At 49.1% G+C, this 23564-nt stretch overlaps 3 protein-coding genes across 5 annotated transcripts; 1 reads left to right on the top strand and 2 right to left on the bottom strand.

The window, feature by feature from the left end:
* The first annotated feature begins 1965 nt into the window (after nt 1-1965).
* On the top strand, nt 1966-8876 carry GUCA1B (guanylate cyclase activator 1B). Of its 2 annotated transcripts, none has more exons than XM_040536073.1 (5): nt 1966-2077; nt 2790-3228; nt 4080-4229; nt 5563-5677; nt 6311-8876. In XM_040536073.1, exons 2-5 carry the CDS (start codon nt 3025-3027, stop codon nt 6436-6438), a joined length of 597 nt encoding a protein of 198 aa, XP_040392007.1. In that variant the 5' UTR covers nt 1966-2077; nt 2790-3024; the 3' UTR covers nt 6439-8876. The 2 variants fall into 2 exon arrangements, with proteins under 2 accessions (XP_040392007.1, XP_040392005.1); XM_040536071.1 differs by having other exon boundaries at nt 2746-3228.
* A 3359-nt stretch (nt 8877-12235) lies between these two features.
* On the bottom strand, nt 12236-15687 carry LOC121059368 (guanylyl cyclase-activating protein 1). Its single transcript, XM_040536141.1, has 4 exons — nt 15477-15687; nt 13532-13681; nt 12867-12957; nt 12236-12495 (listed from the first exon to the last, which is right to left on the bottom strand). Exons 1-4 carry the CDS (start codon nt 15672-15674, stop codon nt 12335-12337), a joined length of 600 nt encoding a protein of 199 aa, XP_040392075.1. The 5' UTR covers nt 15675-15687; the 3' UTR covers nt 12236-12334.
* Nucleotides 15688-17573: 1886 nt separating this feature from the next.
* GUCA1ANB (GUCA1A neighbor) lies at nt 17574-20728 on the bottom strand. Of its 2 annotated transcripts, none has more exons than XM_040536140.1 (2): nt 18247-18300; nt 17574-18133 (listed from the first exon to the last, which is right to left on the bottom strand). In XM_040536140.1, the coding sequence occupies exons 1-2, from the start codon at nt 18283-18285 to the stop codon at nt 17756-17758; spliced, it is 417 nt and encodes a 138-aa protein (XP_040392074.1). In that variant the 5' UTR covers nt 18286-18300; the 3' UTR covers nt 17574-17755. The 2 variants fall into 2 exon arrangements, with proteins under 2 accessions (XP_040392074.1, XP_040392073.1); XM_040536139.1 differs by lacking the exon at nt 18247-18300 and adding an exon at nt 20607-20728 and having other exon boundaries at nt 17588-18133.
* Nucleotides 20729-23564: the final 2836 nt, after the last annotated feature.

Below are 23564 nucleotides of genomic sequence, written 5' to 3'. Positions count from 1 at the left end.
TGCACCCTGCCACCTTCCTCCAGCCTCTGCTGAATGGCAATGCAGATGCCAAGCCAATGAGTCTTCCCAGCCCTCTGCAAGGTTTTTTTTTTTTTCTTGAGTTTCTACCAGCCGTTGCCAAAGCATGTGGCAGCATGTTGTGTCGGTGAGCTGACGGGAAATAAGTCGCCCCTTTTTCCATCCTCTTGGCTGGGAAACTGCAGCTTTTAAACTGTATAGATGATAATGTAGGGACAGCTTGCTAGGCAGGACACGTAACCAGATATTACCTGTTTGCAACTAATCATCCAGTGCTCTTTGGATGTAATATTCTGTTAGTACGTATCACCTTATAAAGCATTGATCCTAACGCTCCAAGGAGCCAAATAGCACAACCTCTTTATTCTTTTTCTTTTTATTATTGTAAATTATCTTTGCTTACATTTACCTCTACCTGCATCTCTTTTTCAAGTCATATAGAGAACTCCTTTGATTGATAAACAATACATCATAAAGTGATGTTCCGCTGGCTAGGAGACAGCAACTCTATCAGCAGTCTGCAGACTACGCACTTAGGACAATGAGAGTATATGCAGAGGAATTTTCATACCAGGAGCTATGGGATTTAATTTCAGTGCCAAAAACCATCAGCACTTTTATTAACGTGATTGTATGTCATGATACCAGCAATAGCACCAGTTAGACTTTGTAACTCAAGTCTCTTTCAGTCCTTTGTTCCTAGCTGAAAAAGATTGTAGTCATCAAAACAAAGAGGAACCATTTTCTCTCCTGGGAACAGATCGCTGAGTTCCCATAAGGCAAAACAAAATTATGCAATGAGGCAGCATAATGTCCCAGGCATGCAGAGTCTTGTTCCGTGCTCCCAGCGCTCACATTCCAGCCTGCAGCCGCAGTGCAGCAGCGCAGCACAAAATGGTGGAAGGCTCCGCACCAGTGTGCAAAACATGCAGAGCCCTTCCTGCCTGCCCCCCAGCAGAAGTACCTCCACTTCTTGAAGGCTGCTTGTCAGCTGGGTAGGGAAGCTGTGACCTCACCAGTGTCAGGCAAAATGAAAAAAATATCAATTGAGGGGAAAAGCCCTTCATACAGTAAAGGCAACTGAGCACGGGGAAATGGAAAATGCAACAAAACAAATACAACAGTAACAGTAGTTGGCAAAGACTTCCTTCTAGGAGGCCTAGCTGAAATGCAAACACCAGTGGGTAGATGCACTATGACTTCTTGATGAGCCAGACGTCACGCTGCTCTGCGGCATACAAGTTATCTTAGATTCGGGGGTTGAAGTTTGTCTGCAGCAGTTGTAAAAGGAAGGATTAAGCTTATTGATCCTGTTGCGTTCTTCTAGGTTCAGAGAGGGAAAAACACAATTCTTCTAAGTTATCAGGTCCACAAAAAAATAATCTAATTTCATTAAAAGAGAAGAACTTAACCTTCCTGATAATTCTCTTGGTCTTCCCTATCCATCGTTATTTCTGCTGTATAGCTTTTATCCTCTTCTTGCTTAATACTCTTAAGTGAATCCATCCATTGCCAAGGCACACTTACATATGAAAAAGAGAAGCATAAAGTTGTGCTATGCTCCAGCAAAGCCGCATGCGTATTTTTTATATCTAAGTTTACACTATTATTGATATGGTGCTTAGAGGCATAAGCAGATTCAGAGAAAGTCTTATTCCAGACATGCAATACTTCTGCAATAACACATTTGAGATGACTGTGAACCTGTGATTTTCCAAATTAGAAACTCTTCTTTCCAAAACAATCTACTTCTAAAAAAGAACAGCTTAAATCCTGGTGGTCTTTAGCATTATTACAATGTGGAGACTATTGTTTCCCATTAATACTACTCCAATCCTCTTAAAAGGAGAATCCTATCTACACATCAGCCTGGCTCAGGCACATTTATAGCTACAGGTCATTTCTTTCCAGCTGACACAGATAAATGGTTGGATTCGGAACACCTGGTATGATGTGGGTAAAAGCTGGTGGCTCCAGCAGGAAGAACAGAAGGTTCTGTGTTAGGAGTATGATCTTTAGTAGTAGGTGGTTCTGTACAGCCTCATACCAGGCTTCTTTGGTAAGCAAGTACACAATTAAAAGAGGCTATTGTTAGAGCTGTATTTCTGCCTAAAAGCAATAGGCAGAAGTACTTAACAGAAAAAGGCACAAAAGTAAAGAAACCTCAACTTTGGGTGTGTGTGCGTAGAAATAAAAGCTATCTGTAACTATCAATTGAGAATTTCAATAATGAAACATGAAAAATAGACAAATAAGCACATCTGCTTCCATATGCACTTAATTATTTTCTCTATTATTTTGTACAGAATAAAGCCTGTAGAACTTATTCAACTTACCTTATATGCTGGCAGTCCTATTAGTAGTTTTTCCATATGTAAGTGGAATTGTATGTACTTATTTTTATCAGGATTTCCTCTTAGTAAGTGTTGTTTGTTAATATGCCCTATTTCACTCATATTGGTGCATCCCCTACAAACAGGTGGCATATATATTTATTGGAGAAACTGTTAGGAAACTTGTTTACTACACTTTTTTTCTTCTTTAAGAAAAACCATAGTGAAGTGAGCAGGGTTATAGGTGATGTGTAAAGGGAAGCTCAGTTCCCAAATGAAGGCATTAATGTGCAGAAGGACCCTGAGCCTCTGGAGTCTGCTTCTAAATAGGGCACAGCCCAGATCATCAGAAGGTCTCTGTGACCCATGGGTGGGAATCTCCTAATGATCTTAGTTATTTTTATGTCTGCTACCACGTGTTATTCTTCCCTAATGAAGAGAAACAACTCTACAATCACCAAGTGAGCGCACAGAGCTGTGGAGGCGAATGCAGCCTGTAGAAGAAGGAGGAAGAATAAATTAAAAGACAAAATATCAAATAAAGGCACAAAACAGCAAGAAGGAAGAAAAAGAAAAGAAAGCAACTAAGTGTTAAAAGGACAATACAAGCAAAGGACTTTGGATTTTCTTTTTGTTCCTTTTGTTTTCTTTCCCTCGTGATTTACAGATCAAAATGGGACAGCAGTTCACCAATGCTGAAGGGGAGCAAGCAGAGATTGATGTTGCTGAATTGCAGGAATGGTATAAGAAATTTGTGGTTGAATGTCCCAGTGGAACCCTCTTCATGCATGAATTCAAGAGGTTCTTTGGGGTCCAGGATAACCGAGAAGCAGCAGAGTACATTGAAAACATGTTCAGAGCTTTTGATAAGAATGGGGTAAGTGGAAAGGAGTTTTTACACGGATTTGTCACCGCCTTTTCATTCTGTAAGCTGGAGGTCTTTTGGTGCAGTTCCCACCCTTGTTACTGTGCTTCATGAGCAAGGTAAGGGTGATGGGACTGCTAGGGCAGGAGAAGGAGCACATGCTGTAGTGCTCTGTATGGACTGGGATGGGCTTATCTCATAAATCTGTATGTTAAATAAGGACAGAATACCCTTATTCAACTGTTGTGGATGGATTAAAAGGTTTAAGTTTAGGCAGTTACATTTAAGATCATCAAATAGCCAAGGCTGCTAACTGAAAAAAATAAGATATATATATATATATATACATATTATGATGGGAGGGGTTACAGTGGAGGAAAGTCCGACTCAGGCTTGATATACATGGAGGAAGCATGCATACATATATGCAGTCAGAACAGGTGGCACGTAACAAAATATTGATTTTAGATACTCAAAAGTAAAGGAATGTTGACCAATTCGGACATCCTGGTTTTGACTTGTCAATGCCTCCGGCACCAGTCCTCCTCTGCCTCCCCATCCTCTGTGTGATCTGTATTGTCTGTCATCTCAGGGTGTTTAAACTTAAACTCCTCTCTGGAGTCCTGGCAGGTGCCCCCAAGCGTTGCACTGCAAGAGAGTTGTTTTGCTCTCCACTGTCATGCCTGGGGACGCCTGGGTGCAGAGAGGCCACGGCTGTGCTCACTGCTGCTCTGCTCTTCTAAAAGGCACAGAAATTACTGTCCCCAGGAGTGTCTCTTGGCAGTTTCTAATCCAGGTTTTATTAACAGATTTCTGTCAACTGTACACAGTTGTGTCATTCGGATCCTCTTCTGTTTCTTCAGGATAACACCATTGATTTTCTGGAGTATGTGGCTGCCTTGAATCTTGTTTTACGAGGAAAACTGGAACACAAGCTGAGGTGGACGTTCAAAGTGTATGACAAGGATGGGAATGGCTGCATAGACAAACCTGAGCTGCTAGAAATTGTTGAGGTAAGTAGGCATTGCCTAATCGGTTATTTAAGCAATCATTCTTTGGCAACATCATGATGCATCCAGTTTTTGTGATAACTGGGTTTCAAAGCAGCTAAAGGGCAGTGATGAAGGGAAAATGCCTGACCTTGGTGAAAGGGTCAATGGTTTGGTGGAGCCTGATGGGGTGAGGGATCAACTATACCAACAGTGGGCAGCTGTTGTGGGGTTCCTGTGTCTCTGCTCTGACTTTCCTTCCAGACCTTTTACACCAAAATTCTCTGCCCTAGGTAGTGGAAGAGGGTTTCACCCCCTGCTCCTTTCAGGAGCAAGTTTTCTGCCTGAGTAGTGGGCAAGAACACAGTGGGAGGCATAAATTAGCAGAGGAATTCCATTTGTAATTATTATTTTCTGGGTTTATGTTTAGTTTTAATTAGTGACTGTGAAGGTGCGAGAGGAGGCATGTGGTTTGACAGATGGACACCAGGTACCTGGGTTTTTACTGCTATGTAACTTTAGGTAACTTAATGACTGTACTCATCACCCCTGCGATGCGGGTGCTGTTACCCTTTCACAGCATAGTTTGTGAATCAATGGTTATCAAATACTTTAGGATTTGGGGGAAAATGTAGAATCAAGAGACATCACCAGAGAAGTTGTATCTATGGAAAGCAAGGTCTTTAGAGAGTCAGCAGCTGGGAAAAAGCAACTAGCTTGCTACCTGCCTCACCAGGGGCAGGTGGGAGAGCATTTGGGGGAGCCAGTCTGGGGCAGGTTCAATTATAGTTTTGAGGTCAGACAAGAATTGGCCAGAGCTGTGTTAGGCCCTTGCTAATCCCCTCTCTGGGAAGACATCAGACAAAACCCTTCAGCCTAATGAGCAGAGATAATAATGAACAGGTGGTTGTCATGTTTGGATAAAATGGGAGGAATAGATTAAAAAACCTGCCATTTTCCAGTGGCAAAGTGGAGTGGAAACCAGGGGTCAAAATGTGTGCTAATACAGGTTTGATCTTGCTGCTTGGGAAGAGCTCCCTGGGAGAGAGGGCTGGGTAAACCCAGGTGTGCCTGGCCTCAGGTCTTCTCAGGCCTTAGAAAAAATCATACTGAAAAGTTAGATTTTCCTAGCAAAAACTCTTGCCTTGTGAGGTCTGACCTGTTTGTATAAGGGAAACAGATGGGAGGCAGCAGTTTCAAGGCACAGTGCATATGAGCATAAGTTTGGAGGGGGATTTTTCAAGAAAAAGATTAAAACTGCAGCCTTTACGAGACCTCTACACTGCTGGTAAAATAACAAATTTCACCACTGCTCTTTTTCCAAACCTTTTTTTCTAACCTGTGATCTTCTTTTCAGTCTATCTACAAGCTGAAGAAAGTGTGTCGGTCAGAGGTGGAAGAGAGGACTCCGCTGCTCACACCGGAGGAGGTTGTGGACAGGATATTTCAGTTAGTGGATGAGAACGGCGATGGTAAGGAATTGATGTCTCAGATTGCATTCATGCATAATGAAAAGTTATCTGTGCTGGGCAGGCTAGTTTTAATTATGTTTATCAAGAAATCACTTAGGATGATCTTGTTACTCATATTAGACATGTTGGGTTTCATTCTGGTCTGTTTGTGGTCAGAATCAAGAGCAACTTGGTACAGCAGGAGGAAATAATATTATTTTAATGTAAAATACCCAGGCCTCACTATTCTGTCTGGATTTTGAGGCTGCACGGATTGTGTTCTCTGAAAGTCCCCAGTAGCCAGAGAGCAGGTCCCAGCCTGAGTAAAGCCAATGCTCCAGCCAAATCGGAGCCTGCAGGACCAGACTTGCAGTGGAGCTCCTCCTGGAGCTGCAAGTGTGAGCCAATGCAATGCTTTGTGCTAGCCAAAGGGACAGGGCAGGTGTGAATGGATTGGGTTATGGTGTGGTTATTTTTTAATTTTTTTTAGCTAGCTGACCTATATAGTTTATATGGGGAAATTAAATATAGCTTTTGTCTTATTAGAATATTACCTTCTGAAATACAGTAGGTGGTTCTGGCTTCCTGTTGTCCTCTTGTCTTATCTGTCCTGTTCTGTCTCCCCATCTTGTGTCCTCCTCACCTCATACACAGGGCAGCTGTCCCTTGATGAGTTCATTGATGGGGCCAGGAAAGACAAGTGGGTGATGAAGATGTTGCAGATGGATGTAAACCCTGGGGGATGGATCTCGGAGCAGAGGCGGAAGAGTGCTTTGTTTTAAGAGAACCCAGTTTTGACATGACAGAAAAAGTGATGCAGACTACAGCTGTGGCTCTCTTACTCCAGGGCAGTAGTGGCTTTCCTTGTTAATGCAATCTCGGCATCCAAATGAAAACTTCAGTGGTTTAAGAAGCTGTATCTCAATCTAAAACCCATGCGCTGCAAGGACACCTGGTACCCAGAGACTATTTTTGGCCTATGAATAAGTCTTCCTGTGTACACAACACCATGTTTGCCAGCTCTGGCTTTTGGTTACACCCCAAGGAACAAACTTCTCGTGGCTAACTGCAATGGATCCTGGGCAGTACCTAACACTGACGACAGAATCAGGAAGTGAGAAATCATGATGCGGTGGTACCATCTCCAGCACAGAGTAGTGCCTGCATCGTTAACATCTTTAGGTACAAACATCAAACCAAAAGGGACAACAATTGAGGTGCTCCGATGGCAGACTTAATGCAGTCAGGAAGTCTGTTCTGTAATATGTACACGTTTAGTAGATTATACTACTAATAATGTATAATTCTTGAACGCTGATGTACCACTATCAAATGAGAAGTACATTATGAGGTTTGTACTAGATATAAGTCAAGATTGCACACGGTAGAGGGAAATAGAATGCATGGGCTGGGCAGGTGGACAGGTAACTCCTTGTGTCTCCTGCTGTGGACCAGAGTCAGCTTCTCACGCCCACTCAAATGGGTTTTTGTGGGTCTGGAAAAATGGCATTTCCATGCCAAGCAGCAGTAGGAACTGTACCTCTGAACAACCACGTCTAGAAGACAGATTTGCATGAATGTGATCTGCTTTCCGAGGCCCTGTTTTTTACTGAATCATTGTTTTAGGATAGTTTTCTCTGCTTTGCAAAGACTGAACAAGCCAGGAGTACCTCCAGGAGTTTCCCTGCAGTGGGAGAAGTTCCCTGTGGAATGAGGATGCAGGAAGAGCTGGGTTTTGCTCAGCAGTCTCACCACTATGGCAGGGCTGATGCTGCTTTGTCAGCAGGACTGCAGAATGAAACGAGTGACAGAAAAACCCAAGTGAGTTACTGAATTAGTACAGTGGTTTTACACTGGACTTAATATAGCCACGCTACAGATATAAAATTTGCGCAGCTTGTAGGTTGAGTTCTACTGTTCTTACAGCTAACCCATATACCTATATAAGTACATGTATATGGAAAGAATTTGAGCTGCACTGATACTTTGGTTCACTTTCATTGGATTTATTAGATTTTTTACAAGAAAATATTCACCTGCAAAATAACATGAGCTTTTCTGTTTTACCTATTTTCCCATGGGATCACTGGGCCAAGTCATGTCCATGAAGAAATTTGCAATCCCTTTTTTTTTGTGGCCTTTAATCATGACAGTTATCTTTCGCTAGGTGATCATTTTGCTGGTTTGTGGTTTTGTCAATTTAACCAATGTTTAAATTTCAGAACGGGAGGAAGAATTCAGGATAGGGCATAATCAGTGCTAGAGTTCAAATGCATATACATTTCCACTTCTAAATAGCCTAAGAGTTCTCTGTAAATACATTCGCTTGTGGCCTGTCTACTTATCAGAGTAGATTAGACTTCTATTTTTTTCTGCTGTTCAAAGCTCATTCAAGTCAATAGTTTATCAGTCAAAGACCTGAAAGAAAAATCTCACTTCCAGCTAACATCAGGACCTGGAAGAAAAGATTCACTTCGCTGATTTTTCAACTCATGGGCCAATGCTTTCATGATAGGTACAAATCTCTAATTCCTCAAGTTTCAGCGTCTCAAGCAATGTAATGCACTTCTCTTCTGCTTCTCACAATTTTTAGTTATGGAGTTGCATACTGCAGTTTTACATAAATGTTTTGAATTTCCATACTCTTCACCTGGTGAGACCAGGCACTGGAGGAGATGTTGGGCACCTCCCACACCCGCAGTCCTGTGCTGGGGTGGTAGAGGGCATCCTAACACTGAGCACTTGTGTGGTTGGTGGTAGAAATTTTGTAACAAGAATTTAATAAAGGATTATTAATTTGTTTTGTAGTATTTTTGACTCAGAATGAAGCTGAAGGCCTGAGTGGCTACAGTTATCGTTTTTAAGACTGACATAATGGATTTGAGGGAAGCGATGGGAGCTGAGTGCAGCAGCGAACCTGAGTAAGACAAACATAAGGCAGAGATGGTGATGGTATTGCACGTAGAGTAGGAAGGGAGTCTTCTGTTTAACTGCTGTGAAATGGCAATGAGAAGCATGTGTACGATAAATATTCACTTTCTGAATGGAATTTGAAATAGTTGCTTGATGGTGCTGCCGAGAGAGGGCGCATGTTTTGCCCCTGCCAGGACTGAAACAGGAACTGCAAAGAGTTTCGGGCTCAAAGTGAAGCGCTGGGCTCAGGTGCAGGATGCCTGGGCAGACACAAGGCAGCAGCGGTGCCCATGGGGATAACCCTTGTGTTAGAGCTGGCATAACCCAGTGGAAAATCTCTTACCAATTTTGTGACCTTTTGTCGAGAAATCACAAGGTGCTTTAGTCTTAGTCCTCTTTTTAAATCCACAGGTATAAATGCTTTGATCTCCTCCCAAACCCAACTCGACACTCACATCAAGGTACTGAAGCCAGACATTCTGCATAATCCATTTTCCAGACTCTCAGCCCAGCAAGAATTGGATTTGACTGATTGGATTTCTTGTTGGTCTAAATGGGGAAATGGGATGGCTCGGAAAGGGCAAATGCCATCTGATTTTCTGAGCTTCTTACCACCTGCACTGATGTTTGATGTACCCAAGGCTGGGGAGGATTGGAGGTGAAATAATCGGGTTAGGAAGCTGAAGATGAGGCTGCTGCTGAAGGGGGCTGGCTGCAAGGGTCTGGGAGCAGAGGAGGCAGGGCATCCTAGAGCTCTCAGGAAGGGGCATTCCCAGGGAAGGTGCTGAGCACAGTCCTGGGCAGCAGCAATAATGAGGCCGAGAAGGAAGGAAGATAATTACCTCGCTGTGCTTAGCCATACTCTTTATTTGTCTGACCTTGGTATCCTGCAAAGGAAGGTTCACCTGTGGGTAGCTGGGTTTGGTGGCTGCCCAGAGGAAGGGTTTGTGTCCAGGTCATCCCCAAAGCACCTGCGTGCAGCTTCCCCTTGACAGTGCTGTGTTAGAAACCAGAGCGGCCATACTAGGACGTCCGCAGCCCGGTGCTGCTCGTCCTGGTGGCTTCTTGTGGCTGACTTCTTGTACCTGGTCATTTTCTCACCACACCGGTGCTGAGCTCCAGCTGTACGGGAGAATTACTCATTTCTTTGCTTCCTCTTCCTCTTCAAACCAAAGTGCACCTCAGAAGTTTAGAGTCTCAAATGCATTACCCTTAAAGGCTTCATACCTAAGGTTATCTAATGGTATTCTGTGATGCGATGCATGGCATGGGAGCGTTGGGGCTGTGCTGTAGGGCACGCAGGATGTCTCTTATCTCAGCGGTGGCTTCAGGCAGGGGGCACTGCAGGGACGGTGTGGTGCCAGTCTGGGGCCAGGGGCTCAGCAGCCTGCCTGCCTCCAGTGCTCCACGAGGCTGAGCCTTCTGCAGCCCTTGCCAAGTAGACATCTAAACCCCAGAGATAACTGCGTGGTGCTACTGCAAATCACTCGCTGAGTGGCTCTGGTGTAGCTGCGACTCCTAACAGCTGGGCTCCCAGTGCAGTCCCTGCAAACTGGGGGCAGAGCTGGGCCCTGGCCTCAGACCTCCTGTGCAGCCTCCCGGGCATCGTCCATTGCCCCTCAATGCCCACTCCCCAAAATCACCACTCCCGCGCTCACCAGTGGCAGTCACTGAGTAAGCAATACTCCTGGGGTTGGCAGCTGAACAGCCACCACCATTTTGAAATAAATTCATTAGGCATGATTAGGGCAGAGAGAGTCACAATATTACTTTTTAATTATTTTTAATTTGCTTTCTTTGAGGCTGAAAAAACATCCTTTTGAGAGAGACGCTGAGGTCTGCAAGGTGTCTGGCCAGTCGGCTACTCTGAGGCAGCCTTTTTAGAATAACTTTGTCTTTAGGAGTTTCCCATTAAATAGAAATCAGGCTTGTTGGGGCCTCTTACAGCTTCTTGGGAATGCAGAGGAGAGGGAGGCTGAAGGAGGAGCTGCTGGCAGGGCTCTTTCCCTCTGGGCAGAGGACAAGGGCAGGACGGAGCTGTCTTGCAAAAGAACTGTAAATGGAGCCAAAACAAAGGTCTCTGCCCTTGCATCAGAGAGTTAATCTGTTCTGCTGGAAGTAGAATGATTGACTGAAAGAAAGAAAAAGCAAAACCTGAAATAATCTTGTAAAATATCTTTATTAATTCACTATAAGATCGGAAGTACAAAAGCTTCCAGGTAAACTGCTGTCAAATGAAAAAAGATGCACAGGAAAATGTTGCTTACAAACTGCAAGCGTCCAGTGATAAACAACACGTCATTCAGCTGTGCAAGAGCTCCTTCCTGGTGCCCCGTGTTGCCTCACCACGCCTGAAACCAGGTCCCACCAGATGAGGAAACTCCTCGCCAGCAGCCAGGTCCTGGGCGCAGCCCCGCCGGTGGCACGGGGCAATTGGCACCGAGTGCGAGGCTGCTGCCCCCAGGGGGCTACAGTGAGGGGTGAGAGGGTTTGTTCCTGGGGGTCAGTGCTTGAGCCCTCAGCACCATAGGGGTGCTGGTACTCGCCTGCTCCCGTGTGCTCGGGTATTTGTGGGTGCTCATAGTGCGGACACCGCGCCCAACGCATCTCTACCAGCACCGTCTGAACTGCTCGGAGACGACTCACTCCCTTTGTAGGTAAAAACACAGAATGCTCGAGGGTGCCACAGAGCATAACCTGCACGAGACTTTGTTTGTCGTACAAGTGATAAGACATGCAGGAATATTCCTACAAACGCATGTGAAATCAGTCCCTCTCAGGTCACTGCCACTGCAGCCCTTCCAGGTATTTCAGGGAGTAGCAAACCTTTAAAGTTCAGATAGTTGTTAAAAAAAAAAAAAAAAAAGAAAAAGGCACCATTCTCTGTTTTTAATGCTTTAAAACATAGAAAAGCTGCTGCATTCACCACTCTCCTTTTTCTAGCGATAGATGTTTTTATCTTATAATATCACTAATGATTGTTAACGTAATGATAACAAATCAAAGAACGAGTGACCAAAACCACTGGTCTCATTTGCTCTGGGGGAAAGCATTGAGGATGCTCTGGAAATGTGTATGGAAAGAGAAGGTTCAGATCTGCTTTCTAGGCCTCGTACATTTGAATACTACCCTGCTTTTAGAGGGGATGCTCACCTCTGCAGAGGGCCAGCTCAGGTCTCTGCAGGCAGATGCACCCTGTTTCACCGCACCACGTCTGTGCCCCAGGGAGGTCCCCATGCAGGAGCAGACCCCTCGTGCTAGCTGAGCTCTGCGTGTCAAGACGCACATGTTATGTGGATGCTGGTGTTGGCCACGAGCTCGGTGTGAGTTTTGTCTGCCCTATTGGTAGTTTAATGCACTGTGTGCTCCGGTTCTCCCTCCCCAGGGAGGGGAGGCTCTGCACGACTGCGCAGCAGCAACATTCAGAGGCACCTGAATAGCGGCGGGTGCTGGCGGCCCCACAGTGGCTGCGTGTTTCCAGCACCGCAGCTCCCCCTCCTCACCCAGCCCGTCCTGCTGCGGGGTGAGCACGACTGTGCTCGGAAAGGGATGGCCCAGTCGGTGCCTGGCGTGCCCTGGGTCCTGCCCAGCCCTCTGCCACAGGAGCGATGCCTTCAAGGGGACGCCGGTCCTGTGCTAGCAGGATGCTCTAACGCCTCGTCACACTGGCGCTGGGGCAGCTCCCCGGCTCCCACAGTCACAACCCGTTTTGTTTCAATAATGTGAGGGGAGGGGAGAAAAGATAGAGGGAACGTGTCCTGGAGCCTACTGGGCATCCTCCTCTGCCTCCTCTGAGGCGTGCGGGTTCTTCCCATCGTTCTGGATCAACTTGACGATGTGCGTCAGGTCCAGGCTGCGGGTGAGGATGTCGAGCAGCACTTCGTCCTTTTGTACACCCTCCATGAACTCCTCCAGCGAGAGCTCACCTGCGAAAGCACAGTCAGAAAAGGCTCATCAGGCCCTGCAGCCTTCAGCCTCCACCTGTAGCCTCTAAGCCAGCCCAGAGGAACTACGGGCACGGGATGAAAAATGAGGCCCTCCATGAGTACCATACAGCCCAAACACACTGCAGCTAAACTCTGCCCAGACCCCACACCACCAGCCCAGAGGGGCAGTCGGCAGCGTGCCCCCGGGGCCGATGGTGATGTGGAAGGGGAGCGGGAGCTAAACCTTGGCAGAGAGCCCGATGTCCTGCCATGTGGGGACATCCAGCTTCCAGATCTGCTCTGGCAGACCAGACTGCGGGGAAGGAGGAAGGTGAGGGCAGTATTTGGCATTGCATAAGGATGTTCCTCACCATCTCCGTTTATATCGATTTTATCAAACACCATGTTTGTGAATTCCTCAGCTGTCATTGTATCGTTACACCGGTTGATAGCTCGGATGGCCTGCAGGGAAAGGAGGACACATGGAACAAGTAATGAACATTGTCCGTATTTATGTATCTATCGGTACAAGTGGCTAAGTGGTCTGACATGAGAGGCCAAACTTTTTCCAGACTTTTATGTTCTGAAATGAACAAATGATTCCTTTCTAAAAAAACCCTAGAGATTAAAATCACTTTAAATTGCAATCAATGCATTAAAAGATTAAGTGGGCACACTGGGATAAGCTAGGAGCTGTTCACCTCTGAAAATCCTTAGATTAAATTCGGATGCTTATCTCAGCCTGGGTTTCAGTGGATGCGGTGGAACAACCTGCCGTCAGAAGGCAAGGGCTCGCTGCGTGCCAGCGCGTGCAGGTGCCGTGGGGAGGTGTCGGGCAGCAAGGCCAAGACAGGTCCGGCGAGGGCGGCCGGTCTGCTGGGGAACTGGCAGAGGGCGAGCAGGAGGTTTGGCCAGTGCCTACTAATTTACCAGGGAGGTGTCTTTTGGGTTGGAATATTCTTTTTACAGCCTTTCTGTCTACGTGTGTCTAATAACCATCGTCTGTGGAAGAAAGAGAAAAGCTGAGCCCACTCACTTTGATGATGTTCAGCAGTTCTCCTCGGTCAATGCAGCCATTCCCGTCTACATCGTAGAGCTTGAAATACCATCGCAGCTTCTGATCCACCTTCCCTTTCAGGACCAAGCTCAGGGCTGCCACATACTCCATAAAATCTATGTATCCGTCCTGAAAGCAGAAGGTGAGAAGCTGGGTGAGATTCAGAGCTGAGCAGGGACGTTGCCTGTCACTTCTGGCAGTCCCCGCGGGGCAGCTTCAGCACGTGGCCACCCCTCAAGGGAGCAGCACAGGGAGCACAGCAGAGGCACGGGGTGGGGGTCCCCTGCCAGCTAATACCAATTCCCACATGGAGAGGGCTCCATTTTAACCCATGCAGAGCCACTGTGTGCTGATAATGAACGAACACAACAAACTCAACTCGATGTGTGCTCCTGGCTTGGGGACTAACAAAAAAGCTCCCCTGTGCTAAAGGAATCTCCTTATGCAAAGCAGCAGTAATTCAGAGGTCAAAGAAGAATATGCTTACGCAGATGAGCCCTGATGGATTACCTTACGTTTCACACTTAAACTCTTTTCTGCTGCAGAGGAGGCCTCGCTTGCAAACCTCCGTGAGAGAAGCGAACCCAGGAGGCACCCATCACCTTGCTGATATCTTGGCACAGGAAGGCCCTGCTCCTTTCCTGGGCCATTTGTGCATCTGGTTCACACTTGATCACATCAAAACACAAAGTTTTATCTCTGACTTTCTCTGAGGAGAGTTTGCCCACCACCGACTCACTCCGTGGTGGTGGGGATGTTCAGGAGAGTCTCCAGCCCAGGTTGCAGTACCAGTGCAAGGCTGGCCTGGGGCGAGCACCTGTGCCACCAGCCTGCTTCCACGTGCTGCCCGGTGACATTCACCTCTTCTAGGAAGTGTGCTGAAATGCACGGTGCCTGCAATGCAGGGCAATTCGATAGCATGTACTGTTGATTTTGGTACCATACACTTTGCACTGAAAGCGCTTCAGTGAAAAATGGTACCTGCCACAAAACCATGGGAAAACTTCTGGAGAGAATAAAGCAGCGTTTTGTCAATGAACAAAGCCACGGACTGCCCCCTGGGGCCAATTCCAGAAGAAATCTGCTCTGCTCCACTGCTGCAAGATTGGGATTAGGAGCAAATCACTGCTGAGCCGCTTTCCAGCCAGGATTTCCTGAGCATCAATTCCTTTTCCAGGCACACATTCAAACACCAGTCAGTGAGCAAGGCAAAGCCCTAGGCACAAGCAAAACCACCTGAAGGATTTACAGCCTAAATTGTATTATTTTCAGTGGGATTAAGTCCATGAAGCCATCAGACATACTCCTCATCTCACAGGAGATCCTGCACCGCTTGGGCACTCCGACAGCACTACGTGCAAACCTCTGCTGGGAATGGCAGCACATATAAAATCAGCGAAACTGCAATCCATTTGTAATTTAAAACAATAGGAAAACAAATCCAGTCTGTTCTGCAAACCATAGCCCATGCCATGCTGGGCGCTCAGGAGCTGGTTGTTTCTGCAGGAGGACAGCACATGTTCTCATATGAGAACTTTTTGGTTCCTCTCCGCCACAACATTAGGTATTTAGGGATTTATTTATTTATATACTTAAGGGCACTTCATTTTAAAGGGATCACAGCCTGCCAGACAAAACCCCACAGTTCTGAGCATTTAAAATTAAAAGGGAAATATCAATCTGTGGCAAGTATCTTCTTCCAGAACAGTCACCAGGTGAGGAATTTCTGTTGACAGGTGTCTTATACGCATTTTTTTACATTACCGAGCTTATTTTAAAATTTATGAGGCAGTAGAGAATCAGACCACACATTTTTAGAGGCACATTTATACCTGCTTACACCCAAATACTACACTTGCGATCTCACACACAGAGCAGAGCACAGCCAATCTGCAGCAGGTCGAGTGGGAAGGACAATATTTACCTTATTAAAGTCAAACGTCTCAAACATTTGCTCAACGTATTTGTTCGCTGATGGACTCAGGTTTTTCAAGCCAAAAAACTGTTTGAACTCGTAGAGGGTGAGCTGGCCCGAAGGACACTCCGTCATGAACTTCTTGTACCACTGGTGGCACTCGGTAGCGCTCAGCTCCTCCACGGCTTTCCCGTCCATATTCCCCATCTCCGCACCAAGCGCCGGTCACTTTGCAGCCAAAACGGAAAATTTGTGGATGTTTGCTGAAGTTCTGGGGGCTTTCCTTTAAATTCTGCTTCTTGCCTTTAAAGTCCAAGTGCCCCCAATATTGCAGGGATCACAGTATCAGAAAAAACAGCTGCCTTGTGCACTGACTGCTGCGATTCAGTGCTGGCGGTGACGCACGCAGGGGTCCTCTCTCTGCCCAGGCAAATTTAAAAGCACAAAACCCAAAGAGCACAGAAAAGCAGACCAGAGGGTGACATTTAAGTACCCAGCAAATCCTTCCTCGGCCAATGAGGAGCAGGGTGGAGACGGGCACCTACTGGGAGCATTAAGCGTTTGGGGTTAAAATAGAAAGGAGGTAAAATGGGAAAGTCTTGCAGATTACAGGCCCAGCAGAAGATTAGGAGGGTGGAATTTGCTCCTTGAGAGTGTAATCTCCTAATCCACTTCATTTACAATTTTGTGTGAGCTCATGTGAGCAACAACTTTTGCACCAAAATCAGTGTAAGAAAAAACTCAGAGGTCCCCGTGCTGTTACTGTCTTCTTGGTCTCCCTCAGTCCTACTCTGCTGGAGGATTTCCAGGTGAGAAATCAAAGTGAAATTCAGGGAGGGGAGAAGTGTCACTTCAGCTTCTATAACAGAGCTGAATAGGGTAAATTTGGTGTGCTCAGACAACACAGAAACACAGATAATTGCATGGCAAACCTGTAAGAGCTTTAAAGGCAGCCAGCAGGTGCTGTGACTGGAAGGCCCCTGCACCGCATTGCTGAACGCCCCATGCTCACCCTCCTGTCCTGTGCTTTGGGCTTCCTCCCGCTGATCAGCCCCATACACAGCTCCCGGTGGGTTTCCAGCACTCAGACAGCTTCCGCGAGGTTGAATGCGGCTGTGATTTCCATTTATGATGAATTAACATGAAAAACTCTCAATGTACAATGAACAAAACTAATGCTGGATTTACTCTGAAGCACGTCAGTCAGGGGAGGACTGGGAGATAAAAAAGCATATCCTAAGAAAGCAACGTGGACCAGACCTTCCACGAGTACAGAAATCAGTGTAACTACCGGGTTTCTACCTGCAGAGAGTCCATCCTGTAGCACTTTTATTTTAGACCTGGCATGCTTAAGACAAAAGACCAACTTGTATGTGTTGCAGAGCTTGGTATCACTTCTGCTCCGAAGTAAATTAGGAATAACTCTGCTAAAGTAGGTGGCATTGCATAAGCATAAAAGAGTTATGAAAAAGGAATTAGATGAGGAGTGCTAATTGGATGTACTAATCCTGCAGTTGATGGCGGCGGCTGGCTCAGCTCCCCGCTGCACACAGTGGCTGCGAGCAGCGGGAGCCCCCGGCAGCGCCCCGGGCACGGACCTGGGCAGGGACCCTGCTGGAACGGCCCGTTCAGAAACACGGGGGGCTCCTAATGTTTGGGTGCTCATTGATAGCAGAAAGGTGGCGTGTTAAGGGTGGATACGAGCTCACCAAGTGTTCCCAGCAGCATTTGCTGACAGTGTGCCCAGTTCTCCACGCCGGGCCATGTGGAAGCGGGGACGCCTCACGCTGCCTCCTGCAGAGAGCTGCAGCGGCGCCTGGCTGCGTTTCTGCTCCAGGGGCATCTCCTGTCTGAGCAGTGCAAATGAAATGTGCCTTCCCCGTCACTAAGAGCAATACTTTGCCTGTGTCCGGGAAGCCTCACGATAGAAGGCATCCTGTCAGAGGAGGAGCAGAATTGAGGCTCGGCCAGAGAAGTGGTGAAACCTTCCCAGGTTTCGCAGCCTGTGCTAAGGCCAGGACAGAGGCAGATGAGCCTTGCTGGGTGATGATTCCTGCAGAGCCATGCACTGTTGACACCCCGTGCCTCTGTTTAAATAGTTGGCAATAAATGACAAGACAAGTTGGACTGGGTGTTAGGACAAAATCCGCCCTGTGTGGGGTGCAAAGCTGTGACCTCACCGCCTGGGCCCTGACTCAGTGGTCACTGCGGGGCAGGCTCAGGCGCACGGGTGGGAAGCTGGAGCCACACCGATTGCTGCTTTCATTGCATGGCTTTATTGCTTTGGACTATGGCTTTGTGTTGAGGACGGGTCTCCATTTCACAATGTTGGCACTCAGGACATCTATCACCTTCCTGGTGTGATCGGTGTCGTGGCGATAGAGGTACCCGCAGGTCGGCTGCTGCGTGGTGTAGAAGGGCCTGTACGAGTTTGAGCAGCTTGGCGTGTAGAAGAGAAACTTGAAGGAGTCAGGCTCACGGCCCCCAAAATGGGCAACAAAGGGAACAAAGCGAGAGGCCAATGGCTGGTCCTTGCGGTGATGTGCTGGGGACAGCTGCCTCTTCGGGGCAGGAGGGGTACCACAGGCATCCTGTGTCGCTTTAGTCTTCTCCATCTCCTTTGGTCTCTTGTGGTCTTTGCCAGGGGCTGCTTGTTTTTTAGTCATCTGTGGAGAAGAAATGTCAGACAAACACATTGTACCTGCCCCTACACTGCCTTCCTCCGTCAGTGCTTAGCACCCCAACATGAGAGTTGTGTGCCAGTGGCCAAAAGTCTTACTGAAAATAAACCAAAGCATGCTGAGGCGCTTGGGCTCATCCTCCCACTGCTTTGGGGGGATACTGCTTTTTCCTTCAATGTTTGGCACAGCAGAGCTCTGGTCCCAGATCGGGGTCTCATTTAGAAATAACGGTAATACATGCTTCTTCCATAGCCATGTACAGTGTTCCCCAAACAGCAGCCATAGCAAACCAGCCATGAAATGGTTTAACCAGCCTGCAGCAGGAGGTGCACCGGGGCGTGAAAGTGACGGCAGCTGGCAGCACGATCCTTCACAGGCACAGCTGGGCACAGCAGCTTGGCAGCCCCCTAATGCCTCCCTGCCTCCTGCTTCTGTGCTGACTGCTCTGGGCATATCTCTAAGTGGCTTTTTTTCCCCACAAAAGTGAAGGGAAAAATATGATTTTTGAATCTAGTGAGGCAAGCTGGTCCTTGCAGTCAGCTGGGCCCCATTTCTGAAGCCCTGGAGCGAGATGAGCATCACCACAGGTGCGCACAGTGCGGGGGGCCAGGGGCCACAGAAACAGCCCGTTTTGGCTTTATGCTTGCAAGAACCCTTTGCTAGAGGACGTGGTGTGGACGTGTGCCCAAAAACATGTGGCACTGCCTTGTGCCCCTTGGCTACTCCCAGGCCATGCTCGGCTGCGGGAGTATTTTTGCTCTGGTTATTTAACCATGACTCAGTTATCTTGTTTCCATTGATGACACCTCTGTGCCAATGGAAACCGGCTCTTCCCCCAGCAACTATCCTATTTACTCCCGGGTGTCCTAAATAAACCCTTTGCTGACTGGCTTTATTTTTAACCATGTAAAGAGGTTTCCTAGTTTCCGTGATGCCATGGCTTACTTGGTGCTCTATTTTGGTTCTGGGTAGCTGGCTCTGAACAGCAGCTGCTAAACCTACTAGGAGGGGCTACACCGGTGAATCATTTATAGAAATCTCCTTAAGAGCCTCGGAAGGAAATGATGAGATGCCCCAGGTTTATCGCCTCTTTTTGTCTCTCATTTCCCAGAGGCAGCCACCTGCCAGGTGCCTGGAAGCATGTCCATGGCTGGGGCTCAGGGTGTGTTGGCTCAGCAGTCACTGCTGCAAGGAAAGGCCGGGGCTTCCAGCACTTCCCCCAGGGGGCAAAATGCTGTGGGCTGAGTCCCGAAGGCCTGAGAGCAGACCTCGCACCACTACCTCCATGTCAGCACGGTTTGTGAATCCCTGCTCTCAGCACACGTTGATTTGCTTCAGACCCGATTATATCCGCACACACGCATGATTACAGGCTATTGCTTTGCTCGCTTTGACAGATAAGAGGCAAGTACGCACACGACCGTGCTGCTGCAACTGCATCCGCCCAGCAGGGAGGCATTAACGTTATTAAGGTAGTGCATCTGGGGTGTGTAGGTGAGGGCCTGGTTGCTTTGAAAACCTAACTGCTAAGTCACGTAGATGCCTTCGGACGCGTGAGCCTTGCCTGTGCTCTGCGGTGCCGGGCAGCGGCAGGAGGAGCGCCGTGCCGGGCGAGCCGAGCTTTGGGCTTTGCTCTTGCCCCCGGGTTCTCCTGCCTGGGGCTTCCCGCTCACCCCGTGGGGCACTCGAAGTTGGCAGCATCCCTGCGTGAGGGCACCTGCTTACGTGGTCCTTGTTGAGGGGAAACACCAGCTCGACGTCCACATCCCTATTTATGGCACTGGGAGCTAGGATTAAGAGTCCCATGTAATCCTATTGCATTCAGCCATGCATTTAGATCTCCAATCCCTCCCAGATTGTCCGCTGTCTCCCAGAGAAGATCCGCACAGGTGGGGTCACAGGGTCCAGGCTGACTTTAGTCGACAGGGGAGCAGGAAGGGCTCAGACGTCTGCCCCAGCTGAGCCAGGGTTCCCCTGGGGGCTACCCCATTGCTCCCCCTCCCCACTCTGCCCAGCCTTTAGCCCTGGCTCCGGCAGCTCATCACTGTCCTACGTGGGGACTGTGGCGAGCTCGTCGCCAGTGCCTCCCTGTGAGCCCTCGGTGCCCGCAGGATGAAGCTGTCCAAGTGCAGTGCAGCACCCGGGCACCACCAGGTCCTGCCAGCAAAACCCTCCTGGGGCCATGCTCTGGGGTGATGCCGTGTCCTGCTGCCCAGGCCATGCTCCCACTGGCACCACTTGCTCCTCGACACGCAGGGACAAATCCCACCCCGCCAGGACAGAATCCCCTGGCCACTCCAGCCCCTGGGCATCGCTGCAATGGGGTCACCAGCCCAGCCGTCCCCCCTCAGGACCCTTTTGCGCCGGTCACCCTCAGGACAAGGGCTTCCCAGCCCCCTGTCCCACAGGAAGGGGACACCGTGCATCCCTCCTGCAAACCACGAGCTGGGGCTGCCACCTGCGAGGACTTCTTCCCGGCATGGACCCCAGTGTGCGGGGACATCTGGGACAGAGGCTGGAGGTGGCGGAGCTGCTGAGGACTGTGCCGGCCACGAGGGCCTCTGGGGCCACCAGGGCCATTGTGACCACTGTGGTGTCACCGGGGTGGTGGCTCCTGGTCAAGGGGTGCCCAGGCTGAGCAGGGTGCGGAGGAGCAGAGGATCGTGGGGGCTTAGCCACGGGATTTGGGACGGTGCCTGCCACTGCTCCTGTCCAGCCATGGACTGCTCTGCTGGTCCTGAAATGTGCTCTGCTGCCACCGAAACATGGCCCTGGTGGCACAGACCTGCTCTCCCTAGAGACACGAGCTGTTTCTCCACGTGGGCTCCTCCTCCCACCTCCTCCCTCCCTGCTTTAGGGCCTGGCAGGGGAGCCTCGCTGCACCAGCACCTCGCACCCCTGCGAAGGCGGCACGGGGAGATCGGCATCTGCAGGGCGCAGCTCCACGCGCTGATGCAAAGGCAGATTGTTCCGGGGTGTTTGCCCGTGTGAGGATCAAAGACAGCCCCACGCTGCGGTGTGTTACGTCACAGCAGTGCTCACAAAGCTGTTTCTGTGCCACAAAATCAGCTGTAAAGGGCAAATGCTGTGGAAATAGCTGAGCAGGAGCACAGCTGTGTGCAGGGAGCATGGAATGAACATTGAGGCGTTCTGCAGGAGGGTGAAGCACACAAAGGGGACGGTCTGTGTTTATTAACGGGAGGCCAAGGATAAAGAGCAAAATTTTCCACTTGGAACAAATGTAAGGGAGTGTGCATGAGCACTTGCAGACTTGTTTAGCTGCTTGTGTTCACTGGGATAATAAATGCACTCCAGAACACACATCCCTTCATGTTGTGAGGAATATGTTTTGTGATGCTCCCCACCTGTGTGAGGCACAGGTATGGTCACTGCCCCTGAGCTCACAGGTGCTGCTCTGGAGGCCCCTCCTCTGCTCTGCTCTGCAGCAGAGATGTGCCAGAGACCAGTGCCGTGCACTTTCTCAGCCCGAATTTTGCCATTTGACTTCCCCAGCACTTGCACCTTTTGCTCTCCCACCTTAGTATTCACATGGCCCACATCTCTGGGGTGCAGGAATGCCCCGGTAGCGATGCCAGGGAGCTGAACCATCCTTTCCCACTACCGCACAGCCCCTTTGAGGCCTCTGCAGTGCAGCGACGTTTTGTGGAACAGCTTTGTGCAGAGGCCCAGGATTTCTCATTCCACACAACTTTATTGGCTTCTCTTCTTAGAACAGTTCCTCTTCCCCTTCCCCTTTCCCTTGACTTTCTTTGTCTCTCTGTATACCCTGCTCAGTTTGTTCAGTCAAGGATTGTAAATATCAGCCAGCACGTGTGCCCTGCGTATCTTGCAGAGATATTGTGTTCTTTGCTCGTAACATACAAGCCTTTCTTTTTGCCCATCAGCAGGTGGAATAAAACTGCTCTTTCCGGTACTGTGTGGCTCCTTCATCACATCTGGTTTCTGCTTTCAAGAGGTGCCAGGGAATCTGCTTTAAATGTCTGGGGCTCCTGCAGAGAGCTGGCCGGGCTCTCTCCAGCACCGTGCCCCCAGAAGGAAAGTTTCACAGTCTCCATCCCACTACCACCCGCATCTGCAGGCAGGGCTGTGCTTTTAGCTGGGATCCTGGCTAAAACATGACTGCAGGGCCCCCGGCCATGCTGCGGTGCTCAGGGCGTGCAGGAGCTGCGCTCGCGTGGATGTTTGCAGGTTGTTTCCGTTCCCTGCCTCAGCTTAAGCAGCAGTTAGGCTAACTGTCAGCAAGGGTGCAAGCCCCACTAATTACAGGCGACTCCCGGCCCGGAGCCGTCCCGGTGGCAGCACCTGCAGGGAGGGTGCGGGCTGCCCCCAGCTCCAGCAGGGCCGGTCCGACTGGGTCCCAGCAAGACCTTCGGGGTGGCATCACCCCGAGCTGCAGCCACAGGGTCCACATGGTCGGCGTTCCAGCTCCCCTTCCCTTCCCCGTTTGCCCGTCACATTAATTCACTTCACTCGGGTGCTGCCTGTCTGTGACGTGATCGGGTTTTCCTTTCGCAACGCCGCAGCAGTACACGCCTGTTGGTGTTCCCAGGCGCCTCGTGGCTAGAAAAGATTGTGAGAAGCATGATTTCAAAACGTGATTAAATGAGAAATGTTTATCACTGAAAACGAAACTACATCATTTTGACCCTCAAAATATAGTGGAGGTAGAAATAAACATAAGGCAGGAGGACCTTACCCTAAAGCTTCTGTGCTTCAGAGTTAACGTTTTGATGGCTGTTGGGGGTTTAAAGTTCTCCCGAAAATCCCAGCATTTATTAATAACCGAGGTTACTCATTAACTCTCGGCTTTTATTTGTGTGACAGGAAATTGGTGACACTTCCTTCTGTACCTGACACAAAAAAAAACAAACTGGGGTCAAGGCCCCGTCTTCAGGCTCTTGTACCAGGAAAGGAGGCTTGCAGTGTGGAGGCTGGGGGCTTACTGCCTGGGGGGGCACCTCCGAACAGCTCGGTGCCGTTTGCTCTCTAGCATGCAGCAGAGCAAAGGGATCACACTTCTGCTGCCCCTGACTCTGGCCATCATCTCCTTGTACCGCCTGCAGGGCCCAGAAAGGGATTTGGGGTCCCGATGCTGCACAAACAGGCAGGTGAAAAGGCTTGGGGCAGGGGAGCCCGGCCCTCGGGGCACGACTGCAGCAGCAGGTGGCCGAACAAATCCAGGAGGCAGCGGGAGGAAGATGGGAAAGCACCAAGTGCAAGCGCTCAGTACACCACCAACTTGCAAAGTCCCGATTTTTTGAGAGGCATCAGACTTTCGGCAGCCTCCACCTGGGAGGCCCAGCCGGTCCCTCTCCGTTACGCTCCCCAGGAGCCTCCGGACCCCTCGGCATACCCGAGAGGAAAGCTCCGGCTGGGGCCGGGCCGGCAGGAGGCT

Source organism: Cygnus olor, chromosome 24, assembly GCF_009769625.2.
Source record: "Cygnus olor isolate bCygOlo1 chromosome 24, bCygOlo1.pri.v2, whole genome shotgun sequence".
NCBI lineage: Eukaryota > Metazoa > Chordata > Aves > Anseriformes > Anatidae > Cygnus > Cygnus olor.
Note: the sequence above shows the minus strand (reverse complement) of the source record. Positions and strands in the feature narration are given on the sequence as shown.